General features: G+C 39.9%; 1 protein-coding gene across 3 annotated transcripts in view; it reads left to right on the top strand.

Moving 5' to 3' along the window:
• Positions 1-15,197, top strand: part of srebf2 (sterol regulatory element binding transcription factor 2) — a 45,790-nt gene that overhangs the window by 4,457 nt on the left and 26,136 nt on the right. For all 3 annotated transcript variants that reach the window (XM_034189786.1, XM_034189787.1, XM_034189785.1), the window contains exons 2-4: positions 11,325-11,677; positions 13,042-13,234; positions 14,800-14,960. In XM_034189786.1, the coding sequence (XP_034045677.1) occupies positions 11,325-11,677; positions 13,042-13,234; positions 14,800-14,960 (707 nt within the window). The remainder of the gene's footprint in view (positions 1-11,324; positions 11,678-13,041; positions 13,235-14,799; positions 14,961-15,197) is intronic.

Below are 15,197 nucleotides of genomic sequence, written 5' to 3'. Positions count from 1 at the left end.
TTTAGTGTATATTTCTACATGCCGTACAGAGCAGCTCAAACCGAAGTCAAATTCCTTGTTTTCTGTGGATACTTGGCGAATAACAAAGCCTTTGAAAAAACGGCTGCGGAGTGCAACATTTCCACAACAGCTGCACTGTTGATAATAACTCTTATCAAATCTGAATATAGGCATTTTTTTGAATAGTTAAACATGATTTTTAAAAAAAGTGCGCTTCTTTTCGCTTCATCTGCGGAGGTGGAGAGCATGTTTAAAACCATGTTTAAAAAAAAAATAAAAATATATATAAAACACACTGCTTTACTTTAAACGCATAATAAGTCCGTTTCAGGTGATCAGCACAGACCCTTTCTCTTAAAAGGTTTTATTTTACTCAGCATGTGGCTTTGTAAACTTGTAGCATCGCCTGTTACATTGATTAGCGCTTACATTAGTTATGGGCATGCTCTACGGTTGTCTTCTGGGTTTTTTGTGGGAGCGTTACAGTTTTTTGTAATCGAATTATTCAAATTACTTGATTAATCGTTTCAGCCCTATTTCATATCCAGTATAGCTGGCATTAAGGAGCCAAAAAATGGAAAGGCTTCTTTGAGTGTAATGGTATGCTTCAGTGTCTCAAACATGGATGCTCGCAATAGTCATTGTAATATTTTCCTTAGTTTGAGCATACATAAACGTCACAGTTTAGTGTCAGTGTCTGTTGTTTGACTATAGTCCAAGTCTGGGTGACCATGACAACTGCCACAGAAAATTTCAGGCCTCTAAGTCCATTATTTGCTGAGATATTCTACCTTGAACATGGCTCCAGAAATGACGGCCATAATTTTTGCCTAAAAAAACTGCAGACCCCATGCACACTAAATTGGCCATATCTCAGAAACTACTTGGCCTACAGGCCTCAAACGTCAGATATGTTGTTCTGAATAGTCTGGGAATATAATTACAAATTTGAAGAAAAACTGAGACAAAGTGCGTGAGGCCCTCGTTGAATTGACATGGAATGACCCTAAAAAGACTGTATTACTGTGAGTCAAGTGACACAAAAGTTTTGAAGTGATTAAACTGGTAATCATACCACAGATTAAACTGCTGTTTAAAATGTAAAATTATTGACCAAATTTTGTGGTTCAGTTTTTTTCCCCTGCTATCCCCTCTGCAGGCAGCATCAGCTTGTGAAAACAAGTTTCGCCCTTTGGCACATAGTGAAAGGCTGAGGCATTCGATGCAATGCTGACCAGTGCACAATCACCAGCTTTCTGTTAGCGTGGAATTTCACTGAGATGTAGTAATGTGCTGTGTCAGACAGTGTGGGATTAATTTTAATTAATTAATTAGTTTAATTTTACAGACAAGTTTAAATGAAACCAATATTTTTTGATAAACTGATGATGGAAAAATTCAGCCTTGCCCTTTGTGTTAATTTTTCTTAGAAAAGGAGCCCTTGGAAAGCTTGTGCAAACAGTGAGATCCCTGAAGAGTAATCATACTTAATCATTATCTCTAAAGAGAGGAATGTACAGAATGTATGAGTGAGAAAAATGACGTGTTGGTTGATTGATGCAGTCGTGCTGCAGCAGACAGCCTGCTTTTTCCATTTAAGGCCCCCCGACACTTGCAAGACTTTGCACATTCTTTGTCGTGCAGGAGAGTAAACTCGTCGTTAACCGGTGTAAACTGAATGTGAGGGGCGCTGGCGCGTGCAGTTGTGCAAAGAGAGTTTTGAGGCCCCCTGACACTTGCACAACTTTGATCCACACACTTGCACGCACATCGTCATGACAATCCCACCCTCTGTGTTTGCAGTTGGACGCCACGCTTTGTTCCACTGGCTGCCACGTGTTGTGCTCTGGACACTGCATATATAAAATAATTATTTTGTTGCGGATTAATCATTTTCTCTGCGATTTGGCTGTTGAAAATGGCTCTAATTGCTTCCTGAATCACAGAGGACCACTCCAGCCGCAGCTGTTGCGCACTGTTCACTTCTTCTTTACTTGACTTGACGAGCTGCACGTAGTGCTGGTGAGAAGATCACACAACATTGCACATTTATGTGTGAAAGATTTTTTTGAACATTTCACAATTCTCTTTCCGCAGTTGCACACACCGGCGCCCCTCTCACGTTCAGTCTACACTCATTAACGACGAGTTTGCTCTCCTGCAAGACACAGTACGTGCATCAAAATGTGTACTGACACAAGCATGCCTGTGACTCACGCAGTAGCACGAATGTCATCATGATGATCCCACCTACTGTGTTCCCAGCTGGACGCCGTTCTTTGTTCTACCGCCTGCCACGTGCTCTGCGCTGGACGCTGCATATATAAAATAATTATTTTGTGGGGGATTAATCATTTTTTTCTGCAAATTGGCCGTTGAAAATGGCTCTAATCGCATCCTGAATCACAGAAGAGGCTGCAGCCGGAGCCGTTTTTGCGCGTGCGCACTCGCACACCTAACTACCTGTAGAAAGCATTTTGAGCCATCTAAAAAGGTAATTATTTGTCATGTTTACATTGTCATGGCTTGACAAAACAGTTGCGTGTTCTTTCCTTCTTGTGTGCTGCTGTTAAAGAATGTTTATAACAGATTTAACTTCTTGTTATAATCCTTCAGACGAGCTGTGCTCTGATGCGATCTGCTGACGTCACTACTCGCTCTGTTGACTTCTTTACGCCACTTGATGAACTGCACGTAGTGTTGGAGATTAGATCGTGCCACATAGCATGACATTTGTGTGTGAATGATTTTTTTTGAACATTTCAAAATTCTCTGTGCACAATAGCACATACCAGTGCCCCTCTCGCGTCTTGTCTGCACCCGATAAAGACCCAGGTCATGCTATTGCTTGAATCAAAGGCATGCTTGTGTCAGTGTGCCTAAAATCATGCAAGTTTCACGGGGCCTTTAGTCTCCATTGAGATAATATTTAAGATGCCCCACCTGGCAGGGATCTATTCTCTTTGCCACTCACTCACTCACTCACTCACTCACTCACTCACTCACTCACTCATCTTCAACTACTCCAGTTAAGGGTCACGGGGGGGCTGAAGGCTATGCCAGCAGTCATAGGGTGTGATGCAGAGTACACCCTGGACAGGACGCCAGTCTGTCGCAGGGCCACAGACAGACAAACACATTCACACCTGCATGCACACCTACAGACAATTTAAAGTTTACAATTCACCTAACCTTCATGACTTTGGATGTGGGAGGAAGACTGAGCACCTGGAGGTAACCCACACAAACACAGGGAGAACATGCAAACTTCACACAGAACGGCTACAAGTGGAAATCAATCCCGTGACCTTCTTGCTGCGAGGTAGCAGTGCTAACCACTAAGCCACCATGCTGCCACTCCGCTGTTTATATATACTAAATTACAGCAGACTCTTTCAAATCTCAAATTGAAGACTGCTGACTTATTTGTCTCCATCGGCAGTTGTTGATACTATGGTTCTGAAAAGATTGAGTGATTTCCCTGCTGTAGCTCAGCAAGATAAACCTATAATGTATAATATGAGAGATAGATAGATACTTAGATAGATATATATCAATCTCCTTTTCCAACTGTTCCCTTAGCAACTGGTTTTTTTTTTCTGTTGGTATAAGTTATTTTTGTTGCTGTGAGCAGCTGAAGAAACTGTCCACTTTTGATGTATTTACCATTTGCGTCTGGTTTGTCTGGAACTCTGGGAGCTTGGAGTGGTTTTATCCCCTCACTCTCATTAGCAGTGCTTCCCCATGCCAACACCCCCCCCCCCCCACTCCCTCCCTTTAATTACAACGATAATTTGACTTGTTTGAAGTCCATGATCAATTTATTTTTCATGTGGGATAAATATGTTTCTAAATTGTCCTCACCAAACACAATGGTGTGGTTTATCCTGCTGTTATGCGTCTACAAACTACAAAACATGTTTAAGGGTTGATATTGTGCAGAATATTTTCTCTACCTTTTATAGGAGACACATCTGCTTGCTGAAAACCGTAATGACTGTTTAAACACACCAAAACAATTTTACAGAACAGTTTCTGCATAGAGACAAGCTGTTTCTCACCAATGATTAGGTTAATTGACAAATCGCCTTCTTCCCAAGATTGTCACAATTAAACTTAACTGTCACTGTAACACACAGCATCTATAGCTTTACCTGTTCACAGGCAAACATTTTTTTGATTCTTGAAATAATTTCCATGTTCTGTAGCTGGTTGGACCTGTTAGTTGGTGTTAACATGAAACATTGTTTGATGGCGCATTTAATGCTGCTTGATTCCTTATCTAAATGCTTTTGTGGCCTGTTTTCATTGTCTTCTAGGGCCATCTGTTAACCTTGAAAATATATATAATAATTTATCTAATTGAAGGTCTTTCATTTCTGCAACTGTTTTATGACCACAGCAGTAGATTGTTCCAGTAGTTTTGCTAATTCTCATGCATTACCCAGATCTCTGTTGGTACAAATGCTTCTTACGTTTACTTTCAGCTGAAGCTTTTTCACTCAAGGACACAAGGGACAGAAATAAACACTATAGATTGCTTTATTTTTTTTACCATAATTATAGTGGTTACTCTTCCATTGACATCAATAGAAAACTGTTTCTATTAATTTGAAGCCAACTTTAAGGCCATCTGAAAATGAAACCCCTTAGGAAGGTCAGGGACTCTATGGTTTTCTCCAGGTCCAACTGGAGTTACAGCAGCAACGGCATCCGGTGTAAAACTTGTGCCAGATTTCAATGTGGATCTGTAATGGCACCACTGTGATGACACGGAACAAAAATGGAGGCAGCTGAAACACAAACAGCAAAGTAATATAGCTGTACATTTTATGATTCGATTTTTGGGTTGCTTAGCATACTGATAAGGGAAACCCAAGTTTCATTCATTTTTCTTTACCCTCGTACTCCAGTCAGGAGTCACGGGGGGCTGGAGCCTTTCCCAGCAATCACAGGGCATGAGGTGGGGTACAACCTCGAGAGGATGCAAACTTATCGCAGGACCACATAGAGACAGACAGACACTTTCGCACATCTGCGGTCAACTCAGAGTCACCAAGTCACCTAATCTACATGTCTTTGGAAGTGGGAGGAAGCTGGAGCACCCCGTGGGAACCCATGTGAACATGTGGAGAACATGCAAGTTCTACACAGAAAAGCCCAGGTGGGAGGCAATCCCACAGCCTTGTTTTTGTGAGACAGCAGTGTTATTCACCAAGCCACCATGCTGCCCAAAAACCTAGTATTTAGCAGCATTTATGGTTTAGCAGTGCTATACAGTACAGACTTCAATTTCAGTTCACTTTGATTTATTTTGCAGTACCAAATCACAATATAGGTTGTGACTTACCCACCCCCTGTCCTGGGCTAGCACATTGGCAAAGGTGGAAAAGGAAAATCTCCTTTAGGCCTTTTTTTTTTTTTTTTTGGTTCTAGGAAGAAACATCAAGCAGACCACACTGTGTGGGGTGATGATCTGCTTTGAAAATATTAACAAAAGCAAAGCAATGAAATAAAACAACTACCACAAGGAATTGTGAAACATGTAGAGACAAAAATGTTTTGTTTTGTTTTTTTGGCCATTTTTCAGAGAATATGAACTATAACACACTTTTTTTTACTCATGGTTAGTGGTTAGGTGAAGCCATTTATCGGCAAACAGCAGTGTTTACTCTTTTCAAATCATAATGACAACAGAAACTACCCAAATGAACTTGATCAAAAGTTTACATACCCCTGTTGTTAATACTGAGTATTGCTCCCTTTAACATCAGTGACAGCCTGGAGTCTTTTGTGGTAGTTGTGGACGAGGTTCTCTGGTAAAGCTGCCACTGAATATGTCTCAGTCTTTATTTACATCAATTACAAAGAAATACAAACAATATGTCACTCTATGGTAAATCTGCATGGAGTAGACAGTTCTCAAAAACTGAGTTACTGTGCAAGAAGTAGAAGAGTGAGGAAAGCCACCAAGACAACCTACAAGAAGTTATAGGCTTACGTGGCTCTGATTGGAGAAATTATGCACAGTGCAGGCTTTGCATTTTGTATCACCAGTCATCAGTGTTGGGCACAGTTCCGATAACTGATAATTATCGAAGGTAATGTTTTCATTATCAGATTATCTTTTCAGATAACTTTGAAAACCATTATCGGACTAATTACCTTCCGATAAATTTTTGTCCTATAATTTTTAGACCGTTAACATGGTAAACGAAGCTGAACAGCTACAAACTCTTATAAAATTTAAAATCACTTGAACACCTACCTGTTAAATGTTTTGTAGCAAATGTGTAGTTCTACCCTCTGCAAAAAGGAGAGCTGCTTCTAGAAGAAACCACTCTATCCTCTGCAGGCAAAGGAGAACTGGTCATCACAAAAAACCCTCATTTCTGTTAACCCCATACTGATACGACGGCAATATCACCCAAGTCACCCAGAGGCGTACATTTTTAACTTATAGTTCAAATTTTAACCAAACTAATTTCGGACAAGTTATTTAAATTAATGTCATGTCTGAAGTTTTATAAAGTGAAAATATCAGCTATATGTTTTAGTTTTAAAGTAATACTAGTAGCACTAATTTTTAAGGTTTTAGTGTGGACATGCTGTGTCCAGGTGCATTATGGGTATAGGATAATCTCAGTACGTTCACAAAATGAAAAATGCATTTGAGACACTCTGATCAGACTCCACGGATAACAGCATTAAACTCTAGTGCCTAAAACTCTTGTGAATATATTCTCTGGGTTTATAGATGTTATTGTGTTTGCATTTCTTAAATTCCATGTATCTTAAACATAGAGTAGCAGCAGACACAGATTGTCTGGAATTTTGTTTTGGCAAGTCTCTACTGCCATCTACTGGCCAGTAGTGTTCATGGCAGTATTCAAACTGAAGCTGGGCTGATATTTTCAATCACTGTACTCGGTTACAGCGCAAACTGTACCACAGAACCGCACGGTGTAAAAGTTCAGAGCGCACGATTTATGTTCTCGCACACATTGTACGTTCAAAAACCACACATTGGACTCATGTTTCCAGAAGCAAAATGTAAACGGCTTTTTTTTTTTTTCAAACTTAATTTTTCAATTTTTTCAAACAAAAACTCTTGATGGGAGACATCAAAGTTTAAAAAACAAAACAAAAAAAAAACATTACAAGACAGGTCTGCGGTGTTTCCACAAGCACAGTGCGAGAGGTGGTCATGAGATGTTAAACACATCTCCTTACTCCATGTATACTAAACGATGCAGGATGCGTGATTAACCTGAAACTTGGTGCGATCCAAAAAATTCTCGCACCAATGAAAAATCAACTGAAAAAGGGCCAAAACTCGCACTGGCTCCAGTAGATCATGGCAGTGTTCTTTTATTTTGACACCGGTTCTATCAGACAGTTATCTAATTACAGCTTGCCTTTTTTTTTTTTTTTTTTTTGAAAAAACCTTTTTTGGCATATTTTACAAAAGCACATTTATCTGTAAACACCAACACATGACACACCTCGCATTAACGTGTTGGTTTACATAGAATGAATGAGTCAACAAATCAGTGTTAGTGGAGGCACATTTTACCCAGAATCCTTTGCGATCTGTCTGTGTTTGTTACAAAACTTCAGAATTAGCGCATTATTCAACATTAAAAGATATATGTTATATCTTAACTTTGCACAAATGACAGAATTGACAGTAATGGAGTTATTCTATCAGTATTCATTTTATTTACACCAAACCATAAGTCAGCATTGCTTTATTTTCCAAGACCTCAGCCTGACAGCAGCGCTGTGATTGAATAGAATGTTGAGCTTTGTGGCCCCTCTCAGCTGCGTTTGTGCTGGAAGCAATGTAGTAAACTGGAGCTTCCAGCAGGGGGCCAGACACTCAAGGACAGAAGTGCTGACTCATTGTTTGGGTCTGTGGTCGCCTTTGATGCTTTCAGAAGCGATCATGGAGTGAAACTCAAAATCAGCTTGTTGCAAGTGTACCGGAGACAATGCTGGAATTTATCGGTTATCTGTAACTTCCAATACATTTTTGGGTGGTTTATCGTTTTAACTTTATCAAAGATAACTTTTCAGTTATCTCATTCTCTGTTATCAAAGTTAATTTTTTGGTTATCTGTGCCCACCACTGCCAGTTATACATCTTCATGATGAAGTGGCTACAAATTGTGAGAAGGTACATCTGAGATGCAAGCCTGGATTTGATCTGTTTTGGTGAAAGAAAATCCTTTCACCGCTCTACTCCACTATGAAGCTAAGAGTAGTGATGCAAAGCTTGCACTGTGCACAGTGTCTCCAGTCACAGCCACATAAGCCCATAACTTCTCCTGGGTTGTCTGGGTGTCTTGGTGGCTTTCCTCACTCTTCTCCTTCTTGCACAGTCACTCAGTTTTTGAGAACTGTCTACTCCATGCAAATTTACCATAAAGTGCCATACTGTTTGTATTTCTTTGTAATTAATGTAAATAAAGTCCAAGACACATTCAGTGGCAGCTTTACCATCAGAGAGCCTCATCCACAACTACCACAAAAGACTCCAAGCTGTCATTGATGTTAAAGGGGGCAACACATGGTATTAAGAAAAGGAGTATGTAAACTTTTGATCGGGGTCATTTGAGTAGTTTGTGTTGTCATTATGATTTCAAAAGAGTAAACAGTTGTTTCACAATAAATGGCTTCACCCAACCACTAACCATGAGTGAAAAAAAGTTTTTGTTAACATTCATATTCTCTGAAAAATGACCACAAAAAAAAAAAAAATACTAAACTTCTGCCAGGGTATATAAACCTTTGAGCACAACCTGTAAGTGATAAAGAACAGAGATCCACAAAAATGGATTACAGCTAGTGAGACTTGATAATGTGTCACACCAGTGGTGTCCCAAGACATTCAGGAAAAGGCCAAGTGTCTGTGGACACCACTGTTACACCATGCACACCTTATGTGGAGTAGATGGTGAAACAGTGTCATTATGAAATGGGCACATACAACCCCAATTCCAATGAAGTTGGGACTTTGTGTGAAATGTAAATACAAACAAAATACAATGATTTGCAATCCTCTTCAACCTATATTCAATTGAATACACCACAAAGACAAGATATTTAATGTTCAAACTGATAAACTTTATTGTTTTTGTGGAAATATTTGCTCATTTTGAAATGGATGCCTGCAACACATTTCAAAAAAGCTGGGACAGTGGCAACAAAAGACTGGGAAAGTTGATGATGCTCAAAGAACACCTGTTTTGAACATTCCACAGGTGAACAGCTTAATTGGAAACAGGTGAGTGTCATGATTGGGTATAAAAGGAGCATCCCCAAAAGGCTCAGCTGTTCACAAGAAAAGATGGGGTGAGGATCACCACTTTGTGAACATCTACGTGAAAAAAAAATAGTCCAACAGTTTAAGAATAATGTTTCTCAACGTTCAGTTGCAAGGAATTTAGGGATTCCTTCATCTACAGTCCATAGTATAATCAGAAGAGTCAGAGAATCTGGAGAACTTTGAATACCGGTGACCTTCGATCCCTCAGGCACTGCATTAAAAACTGACATCATTGTCAGTTAACACAGTTTGTTGCTACATTTACAAGTGCAAGTTAAAACTCTACCATGCTAAGCGAAAGCCATACATCAACAACATCCAGAAATTCCGTCGCCTCTCTGGGCCCGAGCTCATTTAAAATGGATTGACGCAAAGTGGAAAAGTGTGTTGTGGTCTGAGTCCACATTTCAAATTGTTTTTGGAAATCATGGACGTTGTCCTCCGGACAAAAGAGGAAAAGACCATCCAGATTGTTACCAGCACCAACTTCGAAAGCCAGCATCTGTGATGGTATGGGGAGTGTGTTAGTGCCTATGGCATGGGCAGCTTACTCATCTGTGATGGTACCATCAATGTTGAAAGGTACATCCAGGTTTTGGAGCAACACATGCTGCCATCCAAGCAACGTCTTTTTCAGGGACGTCCCTGCTTATTTCAGCAAGACAGTGCCAAGACACATTCTGCACGTGTTACAACAACGTGGCTTCGTAGTAAAAGAGTGCGGGTACTAGACTGGCCTGCCTGCAGTCCACATCTGTCACCCATTGAAAATGTGTGGCTCATTATGAAGCGCAAAATATGACAACGGAGACCCCGGACTGTTAAACAACTGAAGTCGTACTTCAAGCAAGAATGGGAAAGAATTCCACCAACAAAGCTTCAACAATTAGTGTCCTCAGTTCCCAAACGCTTATTGAGTGTTGTTAGAAGGAAACGTGATGTAACACAGTGGTAAACATACCACTGTCCCAGCTTTTTTGAAACGTGTTGCAGGCATCCATTTCAAAATGAGCAAATATTTGCACTATCAGTTTGAACACTAAATATGTTGTCTTTGTGGTGTATTCAATTGAATATAGGTTGAAGAGGATTTGCAAATCATCATATTCTGTTTTAATTTACATTTTATACAACGCTACAACTTCATTGGAATTGGGGATGTATTTGCACATTGATGAGGACACCCATTACTTCACACATCAGCTTTATCTCAGCAGTACAATATACAATTATAGACTTTTGATGAGGTGTACCCGTGATTGTCCGCATAATCACGGGTACACCAAAATCCAAAGTCTATAACTGCTTTATTATATGGTAAACAAGAAAATTGGGAGTTTGTCAAACATACTAAAACTGAAAAATCAATCTCAAGTTTCAGCTCTTTATTATTACTGTCTTATAAAGTTCCCCCTTCGCCTGTCTAGCTTCCGCGTAAAATCAACCGAGTACTCCGTCAAGCATCCATCTGTCATAAGTTTCAAAGTTGGGCGCATGTTCCTTTTCAGTGACGTACTTGCAAAACAGGTTGGCTGCTGACTGTGTGTTTCTGCGGGTGTTCGTCACATCTTTTAAGTGTAAAATTTGTTTTAAGTCAGCGTCGCTAACAGATGCAACTTGTCTTTTGCCATCTTGTCAACAAACTGACAGCCAAAGTAGGCGTTGTATCGCGTTATTTGATTGGTCGTTATTGATAAAAGGTTTTGCTTGATTAGCTAGCGCTACACTGCACACGAGGTGTACTTGTTTCGCATGTGCAGTCTACTCGGCTCCGCCAACGGTCAACTCGGCATGTGGTACAGCTCAGAAAGTGTCAAATGGGCCAATCAGAAGTTGGCAAAATCCCATACCATATAATAAAAGATCGATTAGCTACCTCTTATAGAGCTGATGATATTGCACTCAACTACTATTTATGTTTCTAGCTGTTTAATTACCTTTGAGGTGTACTGTAATATAATTCTTGCCGTAATTTCTGTTGTGTTTACATCAGAGATGCTGCAGTTTGTCAGCAATCAAGTGGGTGACTTTCCAGACTTGTTTGAGGATCAGACAACCTCAGCAGGCTCTCGACATAGTGGCAGCACCCCACAGACTGTCGCTCAAATTCCTCAAACCTGTCAGACTCCAGCACCCACTGTCTACCAGAACTCCAGCGTTGTCTTCACGTCGGTATCTCCCCAGTCAGTACCCCTCACCCCTCCCGTCACCCCTGCTCAGACACCCTCCACTGTCGCCGCCTCCTCAGGGCAACAGCAAGTGACGCGCAGTCCACCACTCCTCCAGCCGAGACCTCAGTTGATGCAGCCCATCCAGAAACAACATACAGCTCAGGCCACCATCCAGGTATCAGCTGACTGTCCCCACGCTTCAGTGCAAATTATTATTTGTCAGCTATTAAATTACTTGACAACTATTTTGATAATTGATTCATTTTCAGTCACTCAAAAATCCAAATTCTTTGATTTCAGCTTCTTAAATGTAAATATATATTTTTTACTTCCTGCTTTACTCCTATCTGACAGTAAGTTAAATATCTTTCATCTGTGAACAAACAATGATATTGGAAGGCATTATTTTGGGGTCTGGATACCATTGATTGATATTTTTTTATTTATTATTACTTATGCATTTTATGGACCAAACAACCAGTCGATTGATTATGAAAGTCATCATTAATTACAGCCGTACCTCAATGTAAAGTCACGTTTAAAGCCCAGCATCAACCTCCTGGTGTGAAAGGCAAACAGCAGCACCCTTCTTTGTAGCTGTAAGTTCACAATCACATGTTTTGTTTTTTGCAATCCATACGACAAAAGCAGTTGCTGCTGGCAGTGGGAAAATTTCAGTATACTCATTGTAAAATGTAGCAGTCCAGGCAAAATCCCATCAGACAACATTGCATATCACAGCAAAAAAACCTGACATATATATTTTTTGACTGGAATCCCTTAATTCCATGAAAATTCAACATGAAATGACAAATTTATTAACATTAAAGCTGTATGGTGTTTGGGTTTTTAAGATTTATGTCATAAAATAAATTTGGCACCACTAATTATTTTTCATAGCATTTAAGAAAAGGGATTCATAATAGTATATTGCTAATGTGATCAAAATGTGTGCTGTGTCGGAAAAATTTTAGAATTTCAACCTCTGATGGATAGAAATTCAAGGGGTTAGGCGCTGTGACCTATTTGGTGGTGACATCATAGATCACATGGGGGCTTCCCCAGAGCTGTGCGAAGATGCTGGGAAGCACACGGCCACAGCCAATCGAGGTACTGAATGGCAGTGTGATGTCAGCCGGCTGCTTCCTTGAACAGAGTAAACAAAGATGGAAAATGCTCCATAACAGCTTATATCTGTATAAATATAATAAGTTTCTCAAATGCTTTGTAAAAGTTAGTGTCAAATAAATGTAAATTTAAAAATGCTGTTTTTGTAAGCACATAACACTTCTGAAGTGATTTTAATTACAAGACATCTTACAGATATAAGGAAATAGGGCAGATATGTTCTCTTAATTAAAATGAGCTGTAATTTTACATCATGTTACAAAATGAACCTACATTGTAATGTTTGTATTTTGGTAGAAACTAAATTCTGTCAGTTTTGTGAAATTTGAAAGGCCATACAGCTATAGTAGTTTTAATGTAATAGGTTAAAAACTACGTTTAATTAAAAGGGCTTCCTTGACTTTAATGCAGTTACACACCCAAGGGATCCCCATGAAGACCCAGAGCTTCCCAGTCCACACATTGGTTCAGACCCACTGCCAGACACCCCTACCTATCCAGACTCAGGCACCCCAAACTGTGATGATTACCTCCAACGGTGGCCAATCACGTTTTATCCAGAATCCTGTCATCTGCCATCAAAGCCCCACACCGGGTTTTCAAGGTGAGTAAATAAAGCACACAATCAGCACAGATGCCTCGCAGGGTTATGTCAGCTTTCCAGTACTTTTTATCCTATAAATACAAATGAATGTTCAAACAGCCATCTTGGGAACTTTGTTTTTAAATTGTCTGGTAACACCACCATCCTCGGGCCTACTGCACAAAGACACAAATCCATCAGTTTTTCTCTTAAATACAAAACTTTGTGCAGTAATGTGACATCAGCTGTCTAATTTAGAAATGTTGTTATAAGTAATGAAATGGGTCTGGACCCAAGTTCAGTGGGGGATCAAGGTCATGCAGTTATACATGGTACACACAATTAGGTCTACTCATACAAGTAACTTGGTGTCAATTTGGATGACACATTCAGTTGAAAAGTCCATTCTGAAAGTTTGTGTTCTCATTTACAGCAGAGACTATACTTTTTATGCAGAATCGTGCGTGTACGGTGTCGACCAGAAGATGATGTTCTTAATCTGTCAGGCTGTCTTAGAGAGCTTAGTTAGATGTGGGATGTCAGCATGGTATGGGCAAACATCAATGTTCATGTAAAATCTAAGCTTGCTGGTCTGGTACACACCACCATGAAAGTAATGGAGAGGGATTAATACCAGCGCGTTCAGTCCATATATGAGCAGAGTGTCCGCAGGCAAGTGGATAATGACTGATCCTCCATACAGAATATCAACTCTTGCCCTCTGGAAGACCATAGAGTCCACCACTGTAAACTCACTGTAAACTGTGTGCAGTATATTTTAAATTGTTTTTAATGTGGTATTTATTGTTGTGAGTGGCACTGCTGGTGCTGCTGTCTTGTTTATATGTGGTTTGTTTTATTGTAATTGTGAAGACATTTATGTGCATGGCATTGAGTCCAAAAGGAATTTCCCTACGGGGACAGTAAAGTGTATCTTAGTGTAAAAATTTGATTTGATTAAAAAAAAACTGAAATCACTTGAAGCCTTTCTAGAAAAGAGAATGAGGGCCAAGTTGGAGTTTTTTGCTCTTTGAAAGTCATCCTTTTCACAGTGTCTTTAGCAGCCTTAGAAGCTCTTTTAGTCAGCATCTTGTGATGCCTCAATGTTTTACTGAATGTTTCAGGAGAGCTATTTTTTTTTTTTTATCAACACTTTTAGTTTTTGCTGTTCCGTTGTTGGAGATCATACTATTATTGTATTTAATGTCTGTTTTGTGTATGTGTGAACCAGAGTTGGGAGTAAGTCACCATTAGGTCATGAATTAGCAAGTCTCAAGTCATAATGACCAAGTGTTTGACAGCTGACTTGGAACTTGCAGATTGATGATGTGAGAATGACTTGAGAGTGACTTACTCCCACCTCTCATGTGAACTATACAGTGGTGATTAACTTTCCGTTGGGGATTAATACATTTTTTTTTTCTATTCTAATCTACAGCCTGTAGTATCTAAGTCTGTAGTAGCAGTGTTTTTGTAAAATGTGTGATATTGTTTCCATAAAGTGTTGTACTTGTGCCTGTTACTTAAAAGTACTGTAATTATAATTTAACTAACAAGTCACCTGCTAATTTGTATCCTGTTCTTAGTGCTCCAACCACAAGTACAGAGTATTGTGACATCACCACAGGTCCAACCAGTGACCATTCAGCACCAGCGTGTTCTCACCACCAGTGGTCAGACCATTCAGACTCTGTCTACGGCACCTACCGCGGTGCACACCATGCAACAGCAAGTGCAGCAAGTACCTGTGAGCCACCTTGCTGTTGTTTATGTCATTGGGCAAAAGATGTGTGGGTCATCAAAGGACAGATTAAGATGAAGGCTTGACAATCAACAGTGACCAGTTAGTATGGATGCAATGATCCTCAGGACACTTTGGCCACCCACTCTGGCTTTAATGAACTGGAAGATTATGTAGATCCAATTAGTTTGAACCTGTAACATTCACCATGCAGGTGCACCTAACTCAGAATTTGGCAAAGGG

This window comes from Thalassophryne amazonica, chromosome 16 (assembly GCF_902500255.1).
Source record: "Thalassophryne amazonica chromosome 16, fThaAma1.1, whole genome shotgun sequence".
Classification (NCBI taxonomy): domain Eukaryota; kingdom Metazoa; phylum Chordata; class Actinopteri; order Batrachoidiformes; family Batrachoididae; genus Thalassophryne; species Thalassophryne amazonica.
This window is presented reverse-complemented; position numbering and strand designations above follow the sequence as displayed.